Source organism: Chamaea fasciata, unplaced genomic scaffold (genome assembly GCF_029207755.1).
Source record: "Chamaea fasciata isolate MVZ Bird 193981 ecotype frontalis unplaced genomic scaffold, bChaFas1.0.hap1 SCAF_23, whole genome shotgun sequence".
NCBI lineage: Eukaryota > Metazoa > Chordata > Aves > Passeriformes > Sylviidae > Chamaea > Chamaea fasciata.
In genome coordinates, this window is record NW_027094108.1 from 2,122,476 (window position 1) to 2,150,455 (window position 27,980).

Below are 27,980 nucleotides of genomic sequence, written 5' to 3' on the forward strand. Positions count from 1 at the left end.
GTGCTGCCCGCCCGGGAAACCCCGGCTCGGCTCCCACCCCGCCCCGGCCCGCAGCGCCGCCGCTCCCCGCCGACCCTCACCGGAGGCTCCGCCGCCCCGCCCTGGCCCCGCACAGCCCCGGCCGCCGCGAGCCTCACCGGAGGCTCCGCCGCCTCCACCGGGCACCCGCCCAGCGCGGCCGGGAGGGAGGGCGGGCGGTGCGCGCTCCCGGGAGCCTCGCGGCGCGCGCTCCCGCGCGGGCAACGCCCTTCGGCCCCTTACGCTGGCGGCGGCCGCGCGCTTCCCGCCTCCCGCCCGCGCCCGCTCCCTCCCCTCAGCGAACAAAGGGCGAGGGCGGGCGGCGCGCCGGGGGATCGCGGCCGCCCCGCCGGCCCTGCGGGCCGACAGCAAGGCTGAAAGAGCCGGATGGGGACAAAAAGGCACGAAACTGCAGCCGCAAGTGGTGTTTGAGCTCAGGGCTGGGAGAGGGAGAGCCTCCACCCCGCGTTAAATGGGAGCGCTCCGGGCTGCTCTAGCGGGAAAGGGCGGGAGAGAGGCCACAGGCCTTAAAATGCCGCTCACGAGAGGCTGGCGGGCAATAAATACACTCATGTCATTGTGTGAGGAGAGACTGGGGGAGCTGGGCCTGGTTAGTCTGGGAAGGGAACACTGAGCAGGGATGTCATTAACGAACAAAAATATCTCCAAGCGGTGGTAGAGGGTTGTGTCAGGCTCCTCAGCAGTGCCCGGCGACAGGACGAGGAGCACTGACTGTAAACTAAAGCAGAAGTTACGCCTCAACACGAGGAAGAGCTTCTTTCCATGAGGGTGGCAGGGAGGGCACGGAGTCTCCCTTCGTGGAGCCGTCCCAAACCCACCTCGGAGCTATTCCTATTTCATCTGCTCCAGGTGACTCCGCCTTGGCCAGGGTGATCTCCAGAGGGCCCTTCCAACCATAACAAATCCGTGATTCTGTGTCATTCCCTCAGGAACCTGACGAGTAGCAATTCTGTAGCTTAGAACTTGTGGTTTTGGGGGTTTTTTTTCCAGTTTTTCTTATAAAGGTACTCCCACAGCCAAAATTTCCAGAGCATTCTTTGCATTTTGTCCTCACAGCATCCATCTCTGTTCCAGAAGGGTTTGCATGAAAGTAGAAATAAATAATAAGCATAAAAATTGCAATTTCTGTCTTGCAGACGGGATCTCACGTAAACCAGGCAGGAGAGATGTTACCAAAATGGAATCATTTCCCAGCAGAACTCATATACTGTAACCCTAATTAATTTTGAAAAGTAAGTAGAGATACAGTGTTGCGTCACTTTTCCTCCTATCACAGCTCTAAATCTGGGGGGTTTCTCCCAGTATTTGTTTACACCTTGCTAAAAGGTGAGATTACTTGGCAACCGAAATAGGTTCATAGTAAAAGTGAAACAAGCCACAACATTAAGGCCCATTTTCAATTCAAACCTATCCAGCATGAATACACTAATAAAATAAACAAAAGACCCCGCAAAACACAACAAACAACAACAAAAGGTTAAAGAGGCCAATATTTTTTCTGCAAACTCTTGCCCCACTAGATTCTTGCTTCCCTAGAATTAAAACCGAAGTGTTCCTTCTGTCATGCTTTCTGAAGGGAGATGTGGTTACCTTTAATGAGTGAAAGAAAGAGCAGGTTTGCCAATTAAGCTGGAGGAAAGTGGATTGGCTATTATTCAGGTTGTCTGTTTTGAAAAACTATTAGATCCTGGTGTGGTTAAGCCTTTGATTTATAATAATCATGTGTTTGTTTTTAAATAACTTTTACGATGCACTGAGGCTTTAATTCATCACCTTGAGATTTGCAAATAACAAATTTTTTTTAAAAAATTACTGAAATTAGAATAAATTATTCTTGAATTACTGTCCCAAATGGCTAATACTCTTTCCAGTAACCATGGGGAGATTTCTGTTCCACCCCTGAAATGTGGACAGGAGTTATCCTATTAAAATCTGTGGAACTACATTGTATGCAGATGGGGATGTCAATGTTCTTGAGGCCAGAGATTCATCCAGCATCCCCACCTGGAAAACACTGATTAAATCTAAGTGCTCAAGAAACACCACAAGTTTATTAGATATTTGCAAAGTTGCCTCCGCATTTCAAAAACAGTTACACACAATATTTTAGTCATTAAATCTAAGTGAGATTTATAGTAGGCAAGTTGCATGTTTTGGTTTTTTTTTTTTTAAATTTTAATTTTTCTTAGTTAGAGATTGCTTTTAGGCTTAACAGGGATTAAAATATCCTTTTGGGAATACACCACTTATGTGGAATGCCCACTTAATACACGAGGCAAAAAAAAGGTACTATACATAAAGGATTAGAAAAAAAAAAAGAAGAAGAAAAGTCTTTGTTTTACAAAGGAAAATTTCTCAATTTTATGAGTTTTGTGGAAAAGTTTCAGCTAGCACAGGATCATACAGAAGAAAATCTGTGTAATGAACAAAAATGACGTTCTGAGATTGATAGCAAATCCTAAATCACATTTTGCTTCTTTGAGAAAATAACTGCACTGAGATTTTGTTATTGGACTAGAACAGTTGCAGGGTGAATTAATTATATCATAAATTACATAATTATAAATGATATAATAATAAACTAATGTGTGCTTTTTTCCCCACTGCACATTCTTACCACACAGATTCTGCTTTTCCTCCTTAGATTTCTCTTACATGCTTTTACCAGTGGTGCAATTCTAATAACTAAACATGATTTGTTGTTTTTTTTTTTTTTTTTTTAAATAAAATACATATTCAGGTCTCATCCTCTCCTAGGAATCTCTGTTTATTTTTTCCTTGCATTCTAATTTTTATGCATTTTCTGTTTCATGAGAGCTAAAGGGAATTTCTGTCCACAGGTCTGTGCTCTGCCATGTCTTCAAATCCATGGAATTTGGGTAAGGACGCGTGGCTCAGTCAGAAGTGTTTGTAGCACATTTCCACACAGCCAATGCTTTCACCACACCTATTCTTTTGTAAAAATCCAACTGTTGCAATAGTTCCTGTTTCTGATCCAGTGACTTAATTATATCTTCTTCTCCAGTGAGAAGTTTGATGGATATACAGTTACACTGCTGGCATGGGGAGGGATCCTGAGGGTTGGAAAGGGTTGTTCCAGGTGGGGCTGGCTGAGCTTGGGTTTGGTTTGTAAATCTCACTGGACAGATGAGTTTTGCTGCATTTTAAAAACCTGGCTGAAGAATCTCACATTGCTTTGTGCAACAAGGTGGTTTGTTCTGCTGTCCTCATATAATCCTGTGCTGGAAGCTGCTGCACAGGCATTATCTTCATTTTTTTAAAAATTCTTTTTCATTTTTAATCTTAGTTTTTCACACAGATCCATGAACTGCCTTAGTTTGTACTGTTCAGTGGGTGAATCTGCAAATCACCAGAATTAAGTGGACTGACCAGATATAAGTTTATCTGTTTCTATACACTGCAAAAATATTGTTTATGACTAAAAATTTAGCTGAAAATACCTGTGGCTACTTGAAGATCTGGTATAGATAATTAATAAAACCAATTTTTGTTAGTCCACTCTGAAGTTCCAGTTTCGGTCCTGGGTTAGAGCTACAGAAAACCTCTCTGTAGAGAGGTTGCTCCACAGTTCTCCATTTCAAAACTTCTTGCACCTTTTTCTCAATCAGCTGACATTAACCCCTTTGTTGGGAGCATCCTGAGTTAGGTGAAGCTTTGGGCAGTTTCACTTCTTAAAGTAATTAATTTTTGCACACAAATACCATTGTTATAATGCAAATTTACATGTTGTTACCTGAGTGAAAATACTGCATGGTTCTTACGGTAAATCAAGGTGCTCCTGGTCTCTGAGAGAGTAACTGTCACCAAACAGGTAAAAATTATGCATTTTACAAAAGAGTGAAAAATCAGCACTTCTCAAAATTGCCAAGCTCCTCAGATGGTAAAAGGATGCAGCTGAAGTAATAAATAATTATGTTTCACCTCCTTTCTTTGTAACCTCAGGTAAGTGTATTCAATAGCCTGACTCAAAACTCCACCTCATGTTCCAGAATCACACCATTCCCCAGTCCATCACATTCTGTATCTGCCTTTGTATCCTCTGATGGCTGCAGAGAGCATTCTGTGAGCCCTGGAGAGAGCCAAGGAGACACTCACGTGATTTTGAATTAGTTTGAAGTTCTCCATTTGGTCCCTAAAGCAAAGCAGAGCTCTCATTTCTCCTGACATTGCACCAAAATTAAAGGAAGCTTATACAATGTCTAAACTTCAGCTGTGCTTCAATCCTGGGTCTATTCAGAACTCTTTTTTTTTTTTTTTTAACTATTGTTTTAATTTTTAAAACCTTATTCAGAGCTCTTCCAACCTGCTGTTATTTGCCACTTCTTTAACAATTGGATGACAATCATCACTGCCTCCTTCTGAGGAAGGACCCAGGTAGCACAATATCAAGATCATTCATTAGAGAAAATAAATAAGTAAAAGCAAACTGAATAGAAATCCTCAGTGGGGCCAGGCAGAGCAAAAAGTAGGAGTAGCTCAGTCTCCTTAGTTACATTCTGCATTCTCACAGTTTCTTTCAGTTTCCCTATTATTATGGAACAAAAGAGTTATTTTAAACACTTCTGAGAACATGGCATAAAATTAGCAAAACTGTGTTAGTCTGCAGAGAAGATAATTGACAAGGTTTTAAGGTAAGGGGAACTGGTTCTGAGAGTCTTTGTGTGGATTAGGAAAGTCCATAGAGCTCAGTTTATAACTGATACACTCCTGGAAGAGGTTCCTGAATCCCTTTGATGAGGATCAGGATGGGCTGTGTGTGAAATGGGTTCAGGGACAGTTAATTCAGAATTGTTGAGAGACTTTGGAAGTCACTCCAAAATCCTTTGGAAAAATCCATTGCTGTGTAAGCAAAGCAGCAGAGTTGTGAAGGCCCAGAGCTTTCCTGGATGTGTTCCTGGGAATGTTATAATCATGTCTGTTATATGATTGTCTTTGAATATTTCATCCCCAACACAGGCAGAATTGGAACAGGACACACTGAGCTCCATGTCCTTAAAAAGGCATTATCTCTAGTCCTGTTTCCTCACAAATTCTAGTCTTGTTTTCTCACAAAGTATGGCTGGAGGTGCTTTCATTTCCAGGGAAAACCTTGCTCCTGTTCCCTTGGGACCCATTTAAAAAAAATCAACGTCACAGGTTTCTCTGACTTCAACAATAATACAAGTTTATTTCTGGTCCCTATGTTTGGCAGAACTTGAAGCATTTTCCAAAGCCAAAGAAATATCAATACTGTTGTCTTAGACATAGGAAGCTGATGCAGAATGATGAGAAATTATTTAGCCACCAACACCCAGCACTTTATGGAAAGAAGGGAGATGAAATGTTTGGGTTGCTTGAACCCGCATCTACTGTTCCTCACAGCCAACGCTTGATTTTATACTGTGAAACAATCCTAGAGTGTGACACAAATACGGAATTTTGTAATCTCTGTGGATACTTGTTCAACAAAACACAAAACTCTGCTGGGAGACCTGTTCTGAACTTTCCTCTTTTTTTTTCATCTTCCAACCTTGAAACATAAACAGGTGTCTCAAGCTTGGTCAGAGCATGCTTGTGCACTTAACAAACACCAATTCTCCTTTTTTTTTCCATTCTATTTATACAAATCCATCTTGAGAAAGCCAGAAGAATACCTTTGAGGGCTTTTTTTCTTACAATCAGAACTGTATAAGAGCTCTTTTCAATGTGTGGGGATTACTCTGGTTTTCCTTTGTACTCAGGTATTTGTTGGGAGTTCACATTTTTGCTTTACCTTTAAACTTACAAGCTGTAGCTTGGCTTTTAGAAGTCCTTTGTTGCTCTTGGAAAATAATATAATAGAACAAAGGGAATTGTTATAATTATCTTAGAAATCAGATTCTGCACTGTGTTTATACATCTGTAAACACACCCAACCAATTGCTCACAGGCAGGTCTTCCTTTAAGTAGGTAATATTTGGGTGGCATGAATGCTGATCAAGCAGTTTGAGTAAAAGCTTAAAGCCTCATATCTCCTGATTTCAAGCTTCCTATTTCCCCATTTAAAGCCTTATATTTCCCCATTTAAAGGGACTTTCCTCAAGGGGTTCATTGAACAACAAACAGAAAAACAACTGGGACCCAGGAGGTGCTGGGAGTTTAGAATCCACATTGAGAATTGAGCCCAGCTACTGAACTTTCCATGATGTCAGACACACCAGACCTGTGGTGAAGCTCGAAATACCTTCAAAGACGAGAGAATTTGCTCACCTTGCTGTGTGTTAGATTCCCATGGAGCTTCCATCCCGTTCTTCCGCCCCTGACAGAGCAGTCTGGGAGAGTGGGCACAGGTGTGTGTTGCAGGGAAGCTGTTCCCAAGCATTTCTCTTCTCTCAAAGAGCATGACCTGCAGCTGAAGGAGAACTTCAGTGCTGCTGCAAGATTCCAGAACCCAGAAAACAAAAATGCAGTTATAAAACAAAAGTATTGATGGTCAGAGGGCTTGTACCACTGTCCTTGGAGAATCCATGTGAAGTCAAACAAAGCCTAATTGTCAGAGAGAAGAGGGATAAGGTGTGCATTAATTGCATTGCAGTAGGTAATAAAATGAGCAGGTTACATCCTGTACTCCAAAAATAAGTATTTATTTGGGAAAATGTACTGGGACCAAGCAAAACACAATTCACTTGCTGCACAGAATGAAAGAACTTGCAGCCAAACTCAGTTCTTCTATCTGTGAAAGTTCATGTCCTCTAGCAAGGATCAAGGCTGGATTCTAAATTTACAAAAGAGAACTTTTGTGACCTCTGGGATCTGTTACAGTAAATATCCCAAATCTCAAAGCATTTGTCAGCAATTCTGTGAAACCCTTCTTTGGGACGCCCTGTTACAAAGAACATTCTTATAAAATTCACGTTTCCAAGCAGCAAAACAAAACTTACATTAAGTGTAACATCTCTCAAGCCACTGCTCAAGAGAAGTGGCAAAGTACAAGCAGCCAACACAGTTGGATTTTCAGAGGCTGAATGAATGTTTTAGTAAATAAACAGCATGTGAAATTTAGTTTTTATACAAAGACAATTACATATAGTGGAAAAAAAATAAGCCCCTTGACATGTATATTTTTGCTTAGTCCAGCCAAAATATTTATTGAAGAAATAATTTTGATGGGAAATATTTTTATAAACCTTAAAACACAAACAAGTTTGGACTAAGAAGTCCCAAAGAGTCAAGAAATACATTAAAAAATAAATACTCAAAGTAACATAAATCACCCCCTTTCCCCAGTGATAACATTACCATGAGCAAACACAAAACTGGGAAGAAAACCCATAAAAACCCAGTGTCCTCTAAAAATCTTTAACTTTTCACTATCTGAACAATCCAGTTTCAGACCTGAGAATAAAATCTACTTGATTGTTGTGTGTGGAGATATGGTGCTTGATTAAAGACATTTTTACTCAAGAACTGTCACAGCTGGAAATCAGCTTTTACATTACACAGGGAGCAACATGAAATGCCCATTTCTCACCTCCAAAAGCTCAGCTCCAGAGCCCCAGTGTTGCCCCGGTGTTGGGGTGGAGTTGTGCTCTTCCATTTCTGGTGGTTTTGTGCCAGTCCCATAAAACAGAAAGGCCGCGGGGCTTTTGTGCTTTCTGCCACAGTGGTGCCAGCAGGGATTTGCATCAGAATTTTTTTTTTCTTTCATTTTGCAAATTTTGAATTTGCAGCAGAAAAATCTGGATTTCAGGTTAGGGGTCCTAGACTGCAGGTAACTGAAATTCCCCACTAACTTCTGCTTGGGAACATCCTAGAAAAGAGCCGGCATTGGCAATGTACTATTCAGCACTTAACTAAAATAGACAAAAAGACAATTTTGAGTAAATGGACTTACAGCAGGATTTTGAACCTCTTAGATTACTGGGTAGTACTTCAAAAATAGTTTTGTTTCCTTTGAATTTTATATTTAATAATAATAATTGAATGGTTTCAATTCTTCACGTTTCCAGCTTCTATTTGTTTTTCCCCTATGGATTATGGGCTACCATCATAGCATACCTACAAATAATTTGGTTTGTAAGGGATTCAGAAAAAACACCATAGAGAAAAAACAAAGCATGAAAAGCAGTTCATATCAGTACCACCTTCCAGTATTAAAAATATAATACCCAAACGTACTTCTTACTATTTAAAACATGTTTAGAGTTCCATTTATTTTTATGATCAGATGAGTCAATTTCAATTTTTTCTTCTCCCCATAGTTCCATATTGGGGTTTAAATCCTTGTAACAAATGTAAAACGAATAAAGATGAATGACTTTTTCAGTACTTTTAATAAAACCTCTTTCCGCTGCCAAAATTAATGTTGGAGTCAAAGCTAAAAGCACTCTGTGGTTTCCTAATATGCACCAGTCAGCAGAAATGCATCCAGAGACATCATCCCCCTTTGGCATTTGTAATTGATGCTACTCCTATTTATTATTTATTAATCTCTCACTTTAAGCATCTGGATGTGACTGAAACCCAAATGACTCTTTTCTGTTTTCTTGTACGAAGAGCAGCGGGTGACTCGTGGGTTTAACCCCTTCCTGCTGCCCGGCCCAGCCCCCGCGATGGCGCTGAGGTGACTCCGCTGTCTCTGCTTTCCCATGGTGACATTCCTCCAGCCCGGCGGGAGGCTGGACCTTGGGAGCACGTGTCACCTGGCCGAGAGGAGCCAAGGGCAGCGTTCTGCTCTGTCTGCATGGGCTGCCTGAGGTTATTTCTGCACTCGCTGAGCCTGTGCTGCAGCCAGAGGCGGGTCTGCGTGTTTCTGTCTGGCACTGAGAGGTGAGGGGGCTCTTGGGGGGCAGCAGAGCTCCCCCCTGCCTGTCCTGCTCCCATCCCGCTGCCCAGAACAGCCCGTGCAGGTGCTCTCCCCCCTCGCTGCACTCTGTGGGGGCTGCTCCAGCTGTCTCTGAAAGCTACTGGAGCAGGGGCTGCCTCTGTTCCTTCCCCAGTTCTGTTCGGGAGAGGGGCTGGGCTTGGAATAACCTCTGCCTGGTGGAGCTCAGTCCCACTCTGCAGGCGCAGCCTGCCGGGGTGGTTACACCTGCAGAGAATTCCTGTAGGGAATACATTGGGCAGCAGAGCCCCACAGGCACATTCCAGAACTGGAAGCATCGTGAGCTGCGTCAGGGCCTTGCCATACTTCAGTTTAGCCCTGGTGAGTGCCCCACTCCCTGGCGTTTTGCTCCTGGGATGCTGGTGAGGATCTCGGCACACGGATCCACAGATCCTCTTCCTACAGACCTAGCTCAGGGGTCTTAACATTGTGCCACACTCAGACATTGCCATTCTCCCAGCAAACTTCCCATCAACTTCCAGCTGTAATGCTGTTCACATTTTTCCTGTTTTAGTTTGAGGTTCAAACTGGGCAATTGAACTGCCTGACCCTTGGCCTGAAGTCTAGCAGGCTGTTTTTAAAGGACACCAAAGCCTAGATAAAAATCTAGACAGTGAAATTAGCCTGTTGTAATTAGCGATAGTTTAGGCATTGACTGGATCCAAACCTGCTTTCCCACAGTTTTTCTTACTTTGTAATTGTACAAAAGTTACATGATGGTCCAATTTTCTGCCTTTGATTGATGCTCACTGTGATCGATAAGAGTTTGACTGTCTCTAAGCTTGTCACCCTTGTTTGCTGAGGGACTGGGTGCAGCTTCATGTGCAGGTACCGAACACAGCTCAGAGGCTGAGGATATTTTGGGATTGTGTTGTCACCAAGAGCCACTGGTCTGTGCTGCCTCCCTTGAACACTGGAGCTGAAGGTTTGGCCATAAAGTCAAACTGCTCTGCAGTCCTCAGAGTTTCACTTGCACTGGCGAGGCCAAAGTGAGTTCCCTGCTGTTCTGCATATAAGGAGGTGGAGGAAGGAAATCTGGAGAGGAAGCTGAACTTCCTGTGCCAGAGATTTTACACTGGAGCCTTCCCTGAATTCAAGACAATGCAGCCACAGCTTTAGCTGTGAATCACTAGAAATCAGACATGCAGATTTGAAGGAAGACCCTTCTACATCCACACCTCTGGTTTGGGGCTCGTGTCCTAAAGAACAATCTGATTTTTGGAGCTGGCAGTTGCCTCTTGCATCCCCCACCCCATCTCCAGATGGATGAGAAACTCCCTTTATTTCAGTTTCATTTCTCTGAATGTTGTTTCAGACTCAAAGGAGCCAGTGTGGGCATCGGGATTAACCACAGGTCCATGGGTAAGTGGCTGCACAGAGTTACAAAGGGTAGAGGCACCAAGGAGCCTGAAAGGATCAAGCCTGATCACAGAAATGGGAGGGGACAGGAAGAAGGGCAGTGTGTGACAGCCATGAGTTGATTAGACACGTGTGCACTCTTGCACTTTCATGATTTATAATTATAAGTGGATGGAGAAGTCACCAAAGGAATTCCATAGATGCTCATATTCTCCTGATTTTGTTGTGCTGTCTAATTACATCAACATGTGTTACCTGGCACCCTGCACATTGGTTAAGGCTTGGGGATTTGGGGGTGTAGGTTTTGTACCTAAAACAGTGGGATGTGTTGGGAAATCAAGAGGTAGGAATCAATGAGGCACTTTGAAGCTTCATTACTATTATTCTGGCATAGCTCTGAGCAGTGGGTTTGCAGTATCTCTAGCTAAAATTCACTTCAGATTTTTCATCAATAACTATTTTGATTGAAACCTGGGGGAGCGAGGCCAAGCTCCGATGAAACATGGTTTTCATGTTGGTGAGAATGTGATGAACTAGAGAAAGGAAGGGAAATCTCTCTTCCTTCTCTGGCCTGGAAAAGCATTATTCCTTGTGTTCTTTTTTTAATCCAGACAATTTCCTGTGCTTCTAAAGCCTGGTCTCCCAAAGGAGGAGTATTTCTGTAGCACCTTCCCACCCCAAAGCCCCGTGCAAAGCAGGAGGAAAGTTGCATTTATTTTTCCTGCTTCCCAGCAGCTTATCCATTTCTGGTTAAAACAGTCGGTGTAGAGCAGAGGAGAGAGGGGAGGAGATTCATCTTCCTCTGCTTTCACCTTGGCACTCCCCTTCCCGTGGGGCCACACCGAGGTGATTTCACTGAGGTGGCCCCTGTCACACGCCCGGGGTGCTCCCTGCCTGTGGGAGCTGATGCAATGGCAGTGCCAGCCCTGCAGTCACCCTGTGCCCAGGTGGCACCGCCGCCAGCCAGGGGACAGGCACGGGGACGGGCATCCACGGGGGACTTCACGCTCTGCTTTCTGCAGCTCTTCAAACCACAGGCGGGAGAAAGCCATTAAAACAGCACGCTGGAATGCAGGGGAAATTCCTGGATGATTTAGACGAGTTGGAGGAATGATGGAGTTAAATATTTGGATGATTAAGGCATCGAAGCGTCTGACGTATGAGGGAAGGATGAGCAAGCTGGGAGTCTTTGGCCTCAGGATGAGGTGGTACAGGAGGGATCTCTAAAAGTGTATAAATACCTGGGGGGAAAGTATAAAGAAGACAGAGGCAGACTCTTCTCACTGGGCACCAGTTTGCACGGTAAGAAGCAGTAGGAACAATCCCAAATATAGGAAATTCCACTCCAACATTCCAAAAACCTATTTTCGCTGTAAGGAGGATCAGACAGTAAGTAGAACAGGTTGCCCAGAGGGGCAGTGAGAGCTGCATCCTTGGGGAATTCAGAGGCACAGTGGGCAGGGCTGGGATGCTCTGGCTGCCCCCAGTGAGCGCTGGGGGCTGGATTAGGGCATGTCCAAAGGTCCCTTCCAAACTCCGGCTCCTAGAATTGTTTACCAATGGAAAATAGAGGCAGAGACACTGAAACCTACCTGGATGCCCAGGATATCTGTGGTAGAGCTGGAGTCTGTTACACTCCAGGTTGTTTCTTGATTGAGAGATAACCCTACTCATTATCACCGATTTTTTCCTCATCATTACAGTGGAAAATAACCGAACATACGCTTTTTTATTTCCCAGATGGCCCCACGTCATTCGAATTTCAGTATTTTACAGCAGGTACTGTGGGCCTTTTATCGAGAGGGAAAAGTCTATATACGAAATAAGCGAGGAATAAAAGCGTACCACGTTTTTTATCCTTCCAAATAATCGCACTAAATGTAATTGCCGCTGTGTGTTGGCCTTGCAGTCTGCCCAGCCGACCTTCACCGGGGCCACTCCGGCTCACTTCCCCCATCTGCTGGGAGCAGGCAGCTCAGCCAAGGGCGGAGGAAACGTTCTCCAAACACACCCGGGGTGTTTATTTTTATGGCCGTCTGCTTTGCTGGCTAATCACAGCTCTGTTTCCTTCAAACCCAGCTGGAGTGACCTTATGTGCGGGGCACAGCAGCTTCTCCCACCTCCAGCACGGCGGCCCGGGCTCTCTGACAGCTGCCTGGCTGGGTTTTTGGGGAAAGAAACATTTCCAGCCCCATGGAGCTGAGCAAACCGCGCCTCTCTCCCCTCAGCATCTTCCCCCATTTAGGAATGTTGTGGTGAGGCACCTGGAGTCCGGGGGCTCTTTCTAAATCTCACACTTTGCCCAAGTTTCTTCTCCAGGTTCGCCCCTTAAGAGGGGGAGGGAGCGGGGAGGTTTTTTCCTGCACTTCATGTCCCACACAAAGTTCATCATGCTCTGACTGTACCTGTATTTCAATGTGACAGCGCAGCCCACGCTCAGTGTGTTCATCCTCCAAATCCTGTGCAAGAAAAGGCAGAGCTGCAGCCCCTGTTCTACAGACCAGTGTCATGGGGGAAGTCTGGGGCAGGAAAGGCACCAAACTGCATTTCCCAGGTCAGGACTTGGACCTCAGGACTGCACTTCCTCACTTGGGGAAGGAAGTAGTTTATGCCATAAAGTCCTAGCATGGAAAGAGAAAAAAAAAACCAACCCAATGCACAAATAAGGGCTCGACATCAGGCTCTTCTCTTTTGTTTCCTTCTCGAGCTACTTGGGAAAGCAGGGTAAAAAAAAGAGTAAAAATGAAGCACTTTTATGCAGATTCAGGTTTGCAGATTCATTTCTAGGTTTGAAATAGAAATTGATTTTCTCCTTTCACTGAGTGCCCAAGGTGAGCTTTCTTATTTAAAAAAAAACTTCAAAAATCTTTGAAAGTCTGCATTGTTTTCTACAGGCCCCTTTTTCCTTCCAGTAAGATAAAAAGAGAGCAGCTCTGGCATTTTATATTCTAAATTTTGACTGACCAGAACAAAATGTTTTCCCAGCAATGTGGGTTTGCACCTAAGCCTTTTTCGTGCATTGAGTTTGACCTTAGGATGTAGAATTTCATAAAACATTTATTGTCTTCTCCAGTTTTTAGAGCACAATTCCCCTGTGATGCTTTGTTTTCATCGTCTGCTCTGGAAAGGATTCCAAGGCTTCTCTCGCAGTTTGAATTTTAATTGTGGATGAAGGAGAGAACCTCTGCTACTCGCAGCAAAATTAGTCAGTGTCTCCCTAAACAAAAAAGAGTTCTCACAGGTAAAGAGGATTAGGATCAGAACCAGGAGACAGCCAAGAGTATGGAGAGTGGTTGTGGCAGAGATATTTTGTTCCTTAAATGGAGAGTTTGCATGTGTCCGAGTGTCCCACTCATCCGTGCTGGCAGCAGCAGTGATCCTTTCCCCTCAAAAACTGCAGCTGGTAAAGACAAAATGCAGTTAGAAAACAAAGCAACCAAACCTGAGCTGTTAGAGGCCAGTGAGGCAGACAAAGGCAACTGCAAGGCAAACAAAGAAATGTTGGTTTTTTTTTCTCTGACTTTTCCTGCATCCAGACCCCACTGATGCCTCAGCCTGGATGCTGCAGGTTTACCACTAAATACTCTCCAAAGATTATAATGCATCAATTATCAAAGCCATTCTAGAGGTACCACTTTACTTACATTGTTAACGAGCTTGGCTATAAAGGGATTTGCAGCCTGAATTTCATGACAGAGCCAAGGTATAATTTGCTCTGGGCTATAAAGCCCATGAATTATTGAGGAAATTTACTTCCATGGCTGCGTTTTCTTTCTGAGCACAAGTGCTCGTGCTGAGTGCATGTGTGTGAGAGGAGAGACAGTGATGGAGGCTCCAACCTCAGCAGTCCATCTCCCCAGCACAGGCTCTTTCACACAGCCGGCAAAGAACAGCAGAAAATAACTGACAAAATGATCATTTTGAACAAATGAGAGAAGAAAAATTGCATGCTGAACAGTGCCAAACTGAGGACCAAATATAAATCACAATTAAAAATGCACTTTGGGTAATTACAGAGAGGGGCTTTTCCCTTAGAGATGTCACAAAGCTTGTGTGGATATAATCAGACTTGGATAGATCTAGTGATGGTGAAAACCAGCAGCCTGACAAATCAGAATTCTTAGATCCTGCGTCGGGCCAAGCCTATAACCTGCTGTGGGACCAACCTCCCCCCTGGTGTTCTTTTTAATCCTGGCTTCTTCTGGAGGCACAAATCCAAATCCGTGTCCTGCTTCCCCTCCTTCCACTCTGCACACCCAACCAATAACTTCTGAATCCACTGACCAGTTTCAAGCAAAGTGAGAGAGAACTGTAGGTTTCAAAAACGTGAATTTGTATCTGTTCCATGAAGCAGGAGCTGTGTGGACATGAGGGATCTCTTCAACCCTCCACCGCAACTCCAGCATGGGGTCACCCTCAGCAGGCTCTGGAGAAGGCTGGCCACAAGAAAGACCTTAGAATTTCCCGACTGTGAAGGTTACACAGCAAACGGAGCTGCTTTTGGTGTGCAGAGGGAAATCTGTGTTCCCGAGGGCTGACCGGGGCACGAGTTGCTGTTGACAATTTCTGAATTAATGAACTACGTAACAAGGCAACAGCCTGGGCAAAACACAAGACTTTTCCTTAGGTGCTAGAAAGGAAACACCAGATTATTATCATTCCTAGGAAGTCACGGGCGTTTGGGGTTTTCTTGGGGTTGTGCATCTCCCGTGAGCAAAGAGAGCAGACCGGGCAGTTTGGCAGGTCCCGGGCGCTGCCGAGGGCAGGGCAGGGCGCAGGAGCCGTGGCGATGTTCCCCGTGCTCCTGCGCGCAGCTCGGTGTCTTCCCGAGCCGATGCCGGTGAGGATGCTCTGCACACAGCGAGAAGTGAGGGACTGCCCTCTTGTGTCAGTCACGATTCTTTCATTCGCCTGGCTCTGAATTCTCTATTTGTGAGGGAGCGCTCAGCCATTTCCCTCCAACACAAATTCCTACTTCGGGAGGGCCGAGGCTTCCTTCTGAGCACTGTGGAGAAGTTCAATAAATAAAAACACATCTGCCGTCTTTATGACTTGGAGACGTCCAGGATTGGCCATATACTGTCCTTCCAGCCAGAGACATCCAAATAGTTACCCTGCCTTATGCCCAGCCTCCATCTTGACACAGATAAGGAAAGCAGAGGAAAGAATAAACCAGCAGAAGTATAATGAAGGATGACAGAGGGGAGACACAAGAGAAGCAGATTTGTTACACCAGTCAACCCTCACAGTAAGTTACATGCAAGTTAAATATAGAAGCGTCCCTTCCCTGGGGAGCCAGACTCGTGGACAGCTCACACACGACTCTGCAGCATCATCTGGGGCCTGTGGCTGGCAGAGATCTTCATTTTTAAATCATTAGTGCTCATTTCCAGGGCACTTCTTGCAGTAATGGTTGTCAGAGAATAACAGTCTTCTAAAAGCTGTGCAGGCTTTTGTGCCCACCACTTCTAGTGCCTGTTAATGACAGACACCTAAATTTATGCTACATTCACTAATAGCACCGAGTGCTCAGGCTTTGGTTGCTGCTCTTACCCAGAGCAATGAGCCAGCCTGGCAATTGCTCATGTTCTTAAAGCAGCCTTGCTAAAGGGGATTCAAAGAAAATCACTGCTCAGGAGTGGACAAAATTTGGACCATTTGGAATACGGAGGGGCAAGGGAAAGAGCTGGCATTAAAACCCCTGCCTCTGGAGCCCATATTTTTGTCTGGGCTGTGACTGCTGTAATCAGCTCCAAGCTCCCAGTTCCAAAATGATGCTGAGCAGTTATCTATCAGTACTTCATGAAGAACCATCCCTAAGAGTAATTCCTTTGAACTTTTGCCCAGCCTGTACTGTGGTATTTGCATCTCTAACTTCTGGATGGCTCAGCACAGGCTTGTTTTGTGTCAGCTTGCTCATTCCTGAGCTTGTCCATGTTCTGAGCTGGTAAAAGCTGCCAGGAACCCGTGATTCTCCCTTCCTGTGCTGCCTGAGACCTGACACCTGAGCAGATAATAAAATATAAAGGCATCTTTGAAATATTTGGTGAATATTTGAAGCACATCAGTAATACCGAATCATGTGTGCAAGTGTCTCTTTGGAATAAATGTGTACTTTATCTGGAAAAAATAAATAGCAAAGGGAACCCACCCACGAGGCAACACATCTCGAAAATAGAAATGGAAAGATTTACAGAACCTCAGAAGCAATCCCTTGGGGTCTCATCACCAGCACCACCACAGAAGTGTCGTGTCTCATCTGCCTCACTGCCTGCAAACAACACAAAGCATTTCCCCCTCCCGCTCCTGTCCTGGCATCTTCCTGCTCCTTGAGGAACGTGAGCCACTGTGCAGCACTTTGTCCTCAGCAGTTTTCTGGGCACTTGATGTTCTCAAAAGAAGAGAAACCACAGAGGCTGTTCAGTGTGACTCGCTGTGATTCCCTCTTCAACTCCAGTTTGGGAAACTTCTGTTCTAGAACAACAACTTCCTGTTTGTGCTGTTCTGAGTGTGTATTCCCAAGGTGGCAAAATCCTCCTGACCTTTTTTATTGCTGGACACAAGGAACAATTTTTTTTTATCAGAAGATGAACACGCATTCACGTCCCACTTTTACAGGCATTTTTAAACTGCTGCCCTTTTACCTCATTTCAAATCCTTGAAGAAGCTTTACCAGGGGATTACAGCAGTCACAGAAAACATTTCTTCTGACAGATCATTACAAGGGCGTGAGAAGAAACATCTTTCCATCATAACCTACTTATAAACCCAAACTCTTCATGTCTTCTTTAACCCTTACAGTCCTTCCCTTGCTTTGCTCCCCATCTGAACTGAGTCAGACCTGTGGCTCTTCTTTCGTGTCATCTTCTGAATCTTCTGAATTTGCCAGTGTTGCTGGATCTCTGCTGATTGTGTCAGGAGGGGACTGGCTGGGGTTCAGCCCTCCTGCTGTCACCTGTTCAGGGATGTCATTAAGTTTCTGGTTTGTCCGTGCCACTTGCTTTCCCATTTGAACAGCTTCATCATAGGAAGGTGGCAGGTCCATGGCATAGAGGCTGTAAGCTGGAGGGGACACAGTGTTCTTATCCATATCCACAAATACCGAGGGAATCTGGACACTTGGAGGGTACTGCCATGAGCTGTATGCTGGGAAGAAAATGAATTAAAAATAAAAATTAAACACCTGCATGGGACACTGATGTATAAAGAGCTAATCCTGCTTTTTTTTCCAGGATTACAGACTTTGGTGTTTTCAGAAGCAAACATTGCATACCAAAGCTGTCCATATAGAATCACTCCTGGTCTTCAGTGTCACTCACTGTCACCCTGATCCTTCCCTTCACCCCTTGTGCCCACCCCGTGGAGCTGGAAATTGTGCTGGGATCTCTCTGGGAACTCCCTTTCCTGCGGGGGCTGGAATTCCAGGCACAGGTGGAGGATCAGTGCTCAGGGAGCGGGTGGCTCCAGGACACTCACAGGTCACTGTGCTGTGGGCAGTGCTGTCACTGTCAATGCCAATCGCTGTCAGGTCACAGGGGTGCCGAGGGAAGGTCTCCACTGGAGGCCTCTTCTTGCGGCAGCAGAATTTGATGCAGCTCGCTGAGACCCCACAGAGCAGGAGCAGGAACACCATCAGCAAGATCAACCTGGGAGAGGGGGAAAACACCATCATTCCACTGCTGGTGTTGGACTTTTACAATTCACAGTGTACCTAGACTGATATACCTGTGTTTCAGGTTTTCCTCTTCACTGAAACTCCACCTTCCCAGCCCTAAATTTCTCAATCCAACTCCCTCTTCTCCTGGAGGCTTTTAGAAGCCTTTTCAATCTGTTTTTGGTAACTGTGTCTTTTTGAACACCTCTGTGTATCAACCAAAATTGCCACCGAAGTCAATACATGGACAGAATGCAAACTATGAAAACAGTGTCAGGGCACCTACAACACGTGTGAGGTGGGAGATGAATCCTGTTGTAATCCTCCCTGTCTTTGCCCAGTTTCCCCCTTTCAGCAGGCCCTGCCCACTCTGTGCTCGCTGGAGCTGCGAGGGAAGCTCACTCAGCACAGGGTGACAGTCCCTGTCCCATAGAAGGGAGTGAGCCGAGGATGGGGCAGGGCCACGGCCCAGCAAATCCTGCTGGAACTGCCCTGTGCAAAGAGCCAATGGCCAGACACGCTCCGGCTATTTAGGAAGAACAAACAAGCCCTTGGGTTCAACTCCAGTGCACTCAGAAGGGAAAGATGACACAGCCCTGGGTGAATGCTGGTCCCCACCTGACACCCAATCTCGTCCAGTCCATTCCTCTGGCAGCTCAGAAAACAAGAAACCCCTCCCTGATCCTGCCCGAGAGAAGCGTTTCCAATTCCTTGCTGCAAGTCCTGCTCATAAAAACTTCCAAACGGTTCTGGGTTAGGAAGATTAAAACCAAACTTACCAGACATACCACAGACTTGTCCAATCAGACATGTTCTGAGGGCATCTGTGAAGGAAGGCAGATGATTCACTGGTTTAAACAGTGCAGGTATGACAGGGAATGGACCTCCCTGGGGTGGGAAAGGGAAAGCACTCAGCAAGAGTACGGAGTCAAACCACTTTAGATTGTTCTTCGTGGTTGTACCATTACTCCAGATGAGAACATGCAAATAATCCCACTGTGAAAGTTGCTTCTGAATCAATAAATGGTTTTATTGGGTGGTGCTTTACTCATGCCTGGGAGAGAGAAAGGCTCGTGCAGGATTCCCAAAAAACCAAATCACTGTTATTTAAAGGTAACTGAGATGAGTTGCCTCATAGCAGAGGCCTGCCTGAAAATTCCAGTCTAGACAAATGCCGGTGTTCCCCAGATATTTCAAAGTTATTTTTCCATAGATCCAATGCAGCCAGAAACGGCGTTTTTCAGCTCTAGTGCAGTACAAAAGGAGGAGAACAGCTCCTGGGACATTTCAGGGGCGCAGCTGCCACAGCAGGGCTGTGTGTACCGAACCTCCTGCAATGCATTTCCTGCACCAGAACAATGGTTCTGACCACAGGAGAGCATCTGCAAACTTCAGAAGTGACGCTTTGGAGTCGTCTTGGGAGAGAACCATTCACCTCAGAGCAAGGGCAGCCAAGTGAAATTTAAAAGTTGCTGACTGTCTTAGAGATAAAAAAGAAGTCGTAAGGGATGGCCATCAGCAAGTCACCGTTCTGCTGCGGGCATAGCACCTGGGCACGGCGGGGAAGGTTTGGGAACAGGCAGCGGCTACTCACCGGGCAGAGCTCTCACAGGTGTTCCCAGAACAGAGCGATGAAAGGGGGGAACGCGGGACTGGGTCAGCAGGTGACCAAAGGAGAAGCGCCTCGTGTCCCCGCTGCACGTGCCCGGGAGGCTCCGGGCTCAGTGTCCCTGAGCGCCGCGGCTGCCGGAGCCCACGGGAACCGCCGCCGCCGCTTCAAGGACACGCGGCCGGCGCTGCAAGGGGACACCGAGCCCTGGGGACAGCCCGTGCTGGGCAGCGCAATAAATAACCGGCATCCTGCCCGGGGGGGCAGAGCCTCGGCGGGGCCGGGCACGGCAGGAGCCCGCAGGACCGCCCCCCCGGGCCCGCGGGAGGGGTCGGGGCCGGGGCCGGGGCAGCGCTGCCGGCTCCCCCCGGAGTGCGCTTACCCCCGACCCTGCCCCGGCCCCGGCCCCAGCCGTGACCGGGACGTCGGGGAGGGGAAACAGGGATCTCTGCGCAGATTTCCATGGAGCCGTTCGGGACTGCGCGCGATGCTCTCACCAGAGCAGAACCCATCAGGTGGGCAGCAGCCCCTGAGCCTCTGCTGGGTCAGAGGGGCTTGAAGGAGAAATAAAGAAATGAGAAACCTGGTATGAAATATATGAGTCAGAAACAAATGTTTAGAAGAGTGGATAATTTCCCTTTCTAAAAAGTCTTGTTAAGACACATGAAACACGACTGAAGAGATATTGACGGCTCTCTAGGATCGGTGTGCTCCAGGCTATTTGACTGTGTCGAACATTTCAAATGTAGAAATTCCTTCTCTCCACCCGTGAGCCTTTTGTTGTATTCTCCTCCCTGTCCAGCCGAGGAGGGCAGTGATGGAACGGCTTTGGTGGCACCTGGTGTCCTGCCAGGGCCAGCCCAGCACAGTCCGGGGGCAGCCCCTCCATGGGGAACACCAGTGGACACAGGGCCTGGGAAGCACCAGGTGATATTTCCTACTTTTGACTCCTAGAACCGACCCCCGGGGTTTCCAGGCTCAGCAATGGCATGTGACAAAGTGACTGCAGTGTTTTCCTCCAGCACTGCTCAGGGTCATGGGGCCGTTGCTCATTCAGGGAAACCTGTGCTCATATGTGTGAAGCAACCGCTGAAGTCACTTCTGGAGAAGCAGAACATGAATTAATAAATGTGTATGACACTAGTGCTTACTCGCTCACTTTGTGCTTTACAAATGAGTTGGGTTTCCTTTTAAGGATTATAAGGATCATACATGGGTGTGAATTCCTCATTAAACCAGAACTGCATCGGTGCCATGAAGTTCACGTTGGCTTTTAGATCCAAATCTGAAAGCACGAGTTTGTATCCAGGGACCCAAGAGTGGTCACAGTTGCAAAACTCAGTTTGAAAGCAAAATGGTCACAAGTGCAGTTAGAGAAGCAGAAAACTTCAACTTCCAGGAAATGAAGAAATATTTCTGAGATCACATTTTCCATATTGTCCTCACAATAACAGCTCCATCCCTACTGGAATCCTGTAATACGGAAACGGGAACACCATGTCCCATGTTCAGAGTCACCTGGCAGTTTCATTGCCCAGGGACATGACTGTGGATAACCCACTCTGGAGACACAGAATTGAACAGGGTTTGTGCCTTTCCGAGAGATGAACTTGCAGGAGCTGCGCTGAGCTTCTGCTGGGCACTGGGGACTTGGCACTGATCCATGCCAGGAGAGCACACCAGCACTCAGCTCTCTGCGCTCAAGGGATTGCCTACAAACCCACTACTTCTGGATCAGCTCTGTGTGTCTGAGTTACCAGGGAATCGTTTCCATCTTCAGTTGTCCCAGTCCTGTTCATTGGAGAAATATCAAGAAGCTGTTGCACATAACACACCTTGTGCATGAGAATTGTGTGGGTAGGAGCATCCTCACAGAACTCCTACATTTTCAGTAAACTGAAGGTGTGCACCTCTGATCGTTGCAGGTTTGCATCATGATGATTCTAATTGTGGAAACTCTCGATGGAATGGCCGTGGAACATCCAGGGTGACTTCTGGCAGACGCAGTGAGTGTGCTTTTACTTTTGGAACTGTGCCAGTGTCCCAGGTGAAGCAGCACAGTCTGCACACTTTCCCAATGGATCTGGTTTTCCACATCAGGTGATTTGTTTTCCCTTCCACGTCAGCCTGTGTCTCTCACTGCCCGAGTGCTGCCCCGTGTGAGAGCTGGCCCTTCACACTCTGTGCCCCCAAAGACCAAAGCAATCCAGGAGAGGGGAACGAACCCTGCCTGAGCAGCCATTGTGCCCCCAAGAAGTCAAATACAATCACTTTTGAGGCCCCAGATAAAATACCAGGTTTTTCTCTTATGAAAGGGACTAAAACCTGTTCAGATTTCCATAAGTGCTTCACAGAACGTCAGCTGGAGTCTTGCAGGGAGAGTTTTTACTTTATTTTCTGGTCCTCCAGAAATAACCACCTGTTCCTGTTATCCTGGTCCAACCCTCCCCCGAGAGAACAAACACATACGGAGTTTTAAACACAGAGACTTTGACCAGAGAAACCCACAACCTTATGTTCACTTCAATCCTGTGAAAATATTGATCCAAGTTCTCCAGTCCCAGGAATGCAGGTACAGAGGGTGACACCTCTGCTCACCTGGAGCTGCTGGGTACCAGTGGTGCCTTCAGCAGGTTGGTGGCAGCTGCCCCTTACCCAGACTAACCCTGTGAGGGCACCAGTGTCACTGTCTTTACATCATTCTTTCATTTTTTACTTCTTTTCATCCTCTGGATGCTTTTTCTCAGTACCTGACCTCAGTGAAATGGAAGATTCCTAAGACAGGGGTGTTGTTTCCTGGCTGATAATGTTACACTTATTTTCAGCACTGTATGGTCATCATAACCAGAGTCTGGAGACTGATTTGTTGCCAGCCATCCCTTTTTGGTTTCCAGGAGTGAAATCTGAAGGATCCTCACACAGTGGATGCCCACAAATTCAGTTCCTTAAGAGAGCTCCTCCACTCCCACCCTGTGCCCCTCCTTGCCTGCCGACAACTGCCCTACCACGAGGTCACTGCAGAGTGAGCAGTGCTGTGTGCAGTGGTCTTGGCTGGTGTAGTGGTATGTACTCCCCCTTTGGGGCTGCAGGGGAGCCAGCACACAAAGCCCATTGTGCCCAGCTCCAGGCGCCTGCCCAGCTGTGCCAGCAGCAGCACCCAGGGCCTCCAAGGAAGGCAGAGCTGTCCCTGGCTGGCACTGCCACCCCCAGCTCCACCCCAGGACACTGGGATTGCTTCAGCATCTGCAGTCTTTGGACGGAAGAGTTAAGTGACTCCACAGCCACTCGATCCATTATTAAATGAGAACACATCTCCATGGATCAAACAGTGGCTGGAAAAACAAGGAACTCCCTCTTCACTCCTACAGACCTCCTCTGTCAAAGGGGGAGCCTGGTTGAAATGTTCCTTGTGACAATTGCTTCCCTGCTTGTTCCTGCAGCTTCCAGCTCGTTACCACAGGGATATTTACAAATAACGTTTCTGTGTTCTGATTGCATCATCTGAATCAGGGATTTAACGGCTACAGGGGCCAAAGGGCAACACGCCCTCGGAGTGGTGGGGAGGGAACTTTGTCACAGAGTGGCTGTGACTCAGGAAAGAGTGTGATAAGAGATGTACAGGATTATCCTGTGTCTAATGGCTGCTGCCTTCCTGCTCCCTCCATTCTCCAGCTCTGCCCTTGCCCTGAACCAGCTGCTGCTTCCTGACAGAAGTTGCACCTGCAGGGCATCCTGTCTTCCCCAGAACAGGGTTCTGCTCTCAGCCAGAATTCAGCAGAATGCAAATATAGAAATACGAAGTTCCTGGACAGCCAGGATCTCCGGAAAGTGTCTGACCACATCCAGGGAACAGCACAGGAATATTCCCCCTTGACCACATGTTACCAGGCAGATTTGACTGTACACTGTGAAAGTGACTGCCCAAATGATTTGGAGGAGAAGAAGTTTCTTGAATAAGAAACTTTATTCTGGTCTTAGAAGAGAAAAAGTCAAGGCTTTTCCAAATCCTACAAAAAGCATCTGAAATTGGAAAAAGATAGAAACTCACCTACGTGGATGTAAACCAGATACTCCTCCTGATGGAATGCCCACCTTTGGGAGACATGGGATTAACAGCAGGTGTAGCTGCTGGCAACCCAGTAATTCTTTCCTCTAACACAAGATTATTGTCACAGAGTCAGCTGGAAAATGAAGCTGCTGGCACCAGAGTTGACCAAAGAGAACTTTGTGTGAAACAGAGCAGAAATGCTACATGGCCCTTCCTTCCCACGTCCCTGCTGCCCTCACTTATTCTCAACCATCTCCAAATCTTCCCCTGTTTCAGCAGGGACCTCCCAGCAGTGTAACCTCCATCTTCCTTTCCACTTGGCCAGGGTCCCTCAGTCAGTGGGAGCAGGTGCAGACACAACTCTTGCCATAAGCAGGACTCGGTAGGATTCTGTGATGTCACCTTTTACAGTCAGGAGGGCTGACACGAGCGGGGGGTCACTGGTCTGTAGAAAGAACCGCACAGAAAAGCAGCCTGGTGTTTTGGACATAGGAGACATGAGCCGATCACTTGTAAACTCTGTGTTTCGCATCTCGGTGTTCAAGGCACCAGTTACAGCTACAGGTGACAGGTTACAGCCACTGTGCTGGCTCCTCTCTGTCCCCAAGTGATGCTCAGGCTGCAGGCAGTGAGGTATGACAGTGACTCAGCATTCTGTCCCCAGAGTGCCACAGAGACTGTCCCCACGTCACAGCCACGGCAGCTGGGCACAGCAGCAACCTCAGAGCTCCCAGAGAGGCTGGAAGGAAATGGATCCTGTCGGCCCCCAGTGAGTGCCCGGTGTTGTGCAAGACCCAGGGCTTACCAAGAGGCACCATGAGGGCTGGATGCATCCTGCCAGGAACTCTGCTGCCTCTTTCTGCGTGTGATGGCAGAAATCTTTTAATTTTGGAACCAGCTACTCATTCTGCCATCCCACACACGGGCAGTCAGTGCCTCCAGTGTCCACGAATGCCCAGGGAGGTGAATCAGGAAGGGCAATCACAGCCTCGTGGCTGTTGGGACATCATATCCAACCTCTGTGATATAAGGCAGAAGTAGCCAGGGAAATGGGGCACCTAACGTGGAAAATCCAAAGGCCCCACTGACTTCCAGGAATGTGCCAAAGGAATGGCAGCCCACGGCAAAGAAACGTGCTGCAGAGTGATCCATGTAAGGTCAGCTCTGTGCTGCCAGGGCTGCAGCAGCCCTGCCCAGGGCCCTCCAGAGCCTGTTCACAGCAGCAGCGCTTCGGCCTTTGGGCTCTGTCACAGTGACCTGCAGGAAGGGATTCCTTTGGGACACAAGTGGCCCACCCCTGTCCTTGTCACCACACAGCCAAGCACAGCCTTGGGCAGGCAGGAAGGCTCCAGATCATCCCTTAGTTCCCAGCTTCTGTTCCAAAGGGGGGTTTGTACCACCCCTGCTCCTTCGGGGACCACACAGGAGCTGTCACCTGGCTGTGTCCAGGCCACCTGTGCTGCCCACACCCAGCAGCAGCTGTGGGTGACACCCCAACAGGAACTGTGGGTCACAGGAACTTTGTGACAATCCAACATGAGGTCTGGGTGACATCCCAGCTGTGGGTGACACCCCAATGAGACCTTTGTGTCACACCCCCAGCAGGACCTTCGGGCCACACCCTGCCAGGAGCCCTGTGGGATACTCCAACAGGACCTTGGTGTCACACGCTGACAGGAGCTTTGGATGACACCCCAATGGGAGATGTGGGTCACAGCCCAACAGGAGCTTGGTATGACACCTGCCAGGAGCTTTGTGTCACAACAGCCAGGAGCCCTGTATGACACCCTCCAGGAGCTCAGTGTGACACCCTCCAGGAGCTCAGTGTGACACCCTCCAGGACCTCAGTGTGACACCCTCCAGGAGCCCAGTGTGACACCCTCCAGGAGCTCAGTGTGACACCCTCCAGGAGCCCTGTGTGACACCCTCCAGGAGCCCAGTGTGACACCCTCCTGGAGCCCAGTGTGACACCCTCCCGGAGCCCAGTGTGACACCCTCCCGGAGCCCAGTGTGACACCCTCCAGGAGCCCAGTGTGACACCCTCCCGGAGCCCAGTGTGACACCCTCCAGGAGCCCAGTGTGACACCCTCCAGGAGCCCAGTGTGACACCCTCCTGGAGCCCAGTGTGACACCCTCCCGGAGCCCAGTGTGACACCCTCCCGGAGCCCAGTGTGACACACTCCAGGAGCCCAGTGTGACACCCTCCAGGAGCCCTGTGTGACACCCTCCAGGAGCCCAGTGTGACACCCTCCAGGAGCTCAGTGTGACACCCTCCAGGAGCCCAGTGTGACACCCTCCCGGAGCCCAGTGTGACACCCTCCAGAAGCTCAGTGTGACACCCTCCCGGAGCCCAGTGTGACACCCTCCAGGAGCCCAGTGTGACACCCTCCCGGAGCCCAGTGTGACACCCTCCAGAAGCCCAGTGTGACACCCTCCCGGAGCCCAGTGTGACACCCTCCCGGAGCCCAGTGTGACACCCTCCAGGAGCCCAGTGTGACACCCTCCCGGAGCCCAGTGTGACACCCTCCAGGAGCCCAGTGTGACACCCTCCCGGAGCCCAGTGTGACACCCTCCAGGAGCCCAGTGTGACACCCTCCAGGAGCTCAGTGTGACACCCTCCCGGAGCCCAGTGTGACACCCTCCCGGAGCCCTGTGTGACACCCTCCAGGAGCCCAGTGTGCCACCCTCCAGGAGCCCAGTGTGACACCCTCCCGGAGCCCTGTGTGACACCCTCCAGGAGCCCAGTGTGCCACCCTCCAGGAGCCCAGTGTGACACCCTCCAGGAGCCCTGTGTGACACCCTCCAGGAGCCCAGTGTGACACCCTCCAGGAGCCCAGTGTGACACCCTCCAGGAGCTCAGTGTGACACCCTCCAGGAGCCCAGTGTGACACCCTCCAGGAACCCTGTGTGACACCCTCCAGGAGCTCAGTGTGACACCCTCCCGGAGCCCGGTGTGACACCCTCCAGGAGCCCAGTGTGACACCCTCCAGGAGCCCAGTGTGACACCCTCCAGGAGCTCAGTGTGACACCCTCCCGGAGCCCAGTGTGACACCCTCCCGGAGCCCGGTGTGACACCCTCCAGGAGCTCAGTGTGACACCCTCCAGGAGCCCAGTGTGACACCCTCCAGGAGCCCAGTGTGACACCCTCCAGGAGCCCAGTGTGACACCCTCCCGGAGCCCAGTGTGACACCCTCCCGGAGCCCGGTGTGACACCCTCCCGGAGCCCTGTGTGACACCCTCCAGGAGCCCAGTGTGACACCCTCCAGGAGCCCGGTGTGACACCCTCCAGGAGCCCAGTGTGACACCCTCCAGGAGCCCAGTGTGACACCCTCCGGGAGCCCGGTGTGACACCCTCCAGGAGCCCAGTGTGACACCCTCCAGGAGCCCAGTGTGACACCCTCCCGGAGCCCAGTGTGACACCCTCCCGGAGCCCGGTGTGACACCCTCCCGGAGCCCGGCGCGGCGGCCGGGCCGTGCTCACCTGCAGGTCGGCAGGTGGCACCCACGAGACGCCGATGCGCTGCCGCTGCCCGCGCTCCAGGGCTCCCTTGGGGCCGTCCAGCGAGAACCCCGCCCGCTGCAGCTCCGGGCCGCTGTCCAGGCTGAACTCCAAGGCCTAGCTCGGACACACGGACACACGGACACACGGACACACGGCATAGTCACACCCGGGCCGCACAGACTCCGCTGCCCCTGCCCGAACTGCCCCTTGATTCTCCAGCTATCCCCCGTGACATTCATTGGGTCACCTTGTCACTGAATACTCCAATAAAATAACAGGATTAGAACTGTAATTCAGTTCTGGGCTCAAAATTCTGAATTCCAGAACTGAGGAAGCAAAGTGCTAAATTAAGTTTGTTGCTGACTTAGTATGATAATGCTAATTCCTTATATTAGCCCCTGAAAAATAATCCTTTTGTAAAATTTACATTATATACGAAAATGTATAATGCAAAATTTACATTTCAGAGAAACTCTGAAAGCTGCTTTTTAAAACTTCTGAAATTGTGAATTTTGGACAGAAGGAAGGAGCAGCCCTTTGCACACTGCCAGGATCCCATCCAGCACCTGGCAAAAACCTGCAGGTTTTGTTTCCCTCACCTGCTTGGCTGCCAGCACAGGACCTTCCATGGCCCCAACAGTGATCTCTGCCCTGGCTGGCTCTGCTGAGCCCTCCACGTACTCCAGGAGCAGGAGAAGGGACCTCACTGCTTCTCGTGGCACTGCAAAAACCAGATCAACTTTGAGACAGTCAAACCCGAGCCTTCGGCAGCTTGGAGCCAACACAAATTGCACCAGGATGGTTCGAAACGAAGTGATGTGGCAAACTCAGGAGTCGGCACAGATAAAGAGATCCTTTTACAGAGTTGGTGAGGAATTAAGGAAAAGGAGGGTTTGGATCATTTGC

The 27,980-nt window shown here is 48.4% G+C and overlaps 2 protein-coding genes and 1 long non-coding RNA gene across 4 annotated transcripts in view; 1 reads left to right on the forward strand and 2 right to left on the reverse strand.

Annotated features, from left to right (window-relative positions):
- The first annotated feature begins 249 nt into the window (after positions 1-249).
- On the forward strand, positions 250-8,381 carry LOC136300645 (uncharacterized). 2 transcript variants are annotated; one of them, XR_010723720.1, is made up of 4 exons: positions 250-419; positions 1,176-1,271; positions 2,880-2,918; positions 6,109-8,381. It is a non-coding gene; the product is annotated as an uncharacterized lncRNA (long non-coding RNA). The 2 variants fall into 2 exon arrangements; XR_010723719.1 differs by lacking the exon at positions 6,109-8,381 and having other exon boundaries at positions 2,880-3,332.
- Positions 8,382-13,300: 4,919 nt separating this feature from the next.
- TMEM52 (transmembrane protein 52) lies at positions 13,301-19,717 on the reverse strand. The gene is made up of 4 exons (XM_066203122.1): positions 19,510-19,717; positions 18,695-18,739; positions 17,738-17,907; positions 13,301-17,407 (listed from the first exon to the last, which is right to left on the reverse strand). Exons 2-4 carry the CDS (start codon positions 18,724-18,726, stop codon positions 17,097-17,099), a joined length of 513 nt encoding a protein of 170 aa, XP_066059219.1. The 5' UTR covers positions 18,727-18,739; positions 19,510-19,717; the 3' UTR covers positions 13,301-17,096.
- Positions 19,718-23,521: 3,804 nt separating this feature from the next.
- The window catches only part of CFAP74 (cilia and flagella associated protein 74), a 37,836-nt gene continuing 33,377 nt past the window's right edge, over positions 23,522-27,980 (reverse strand). The window contains exons 36-38 of the mRNA XM_066203149.1: positions 27,674-27,795; positions 27,054-27,188; positions 23,522-24,017 (exon numbers count right to left, since the gene is read on the reverse strand). Coding sequence (XP_066059246.1) covers positions 23,904-24,017; positions 27,054-27,188; positions 27,674-27,795 — 371 coding nt within the window. The 3' untranslated portion in view covers positions 23,522-23,903. The remainder of the gene's footprint in view (positions 24,018-27,053; positions 27,189-27,673; positions 27,796-27,980) is intronic.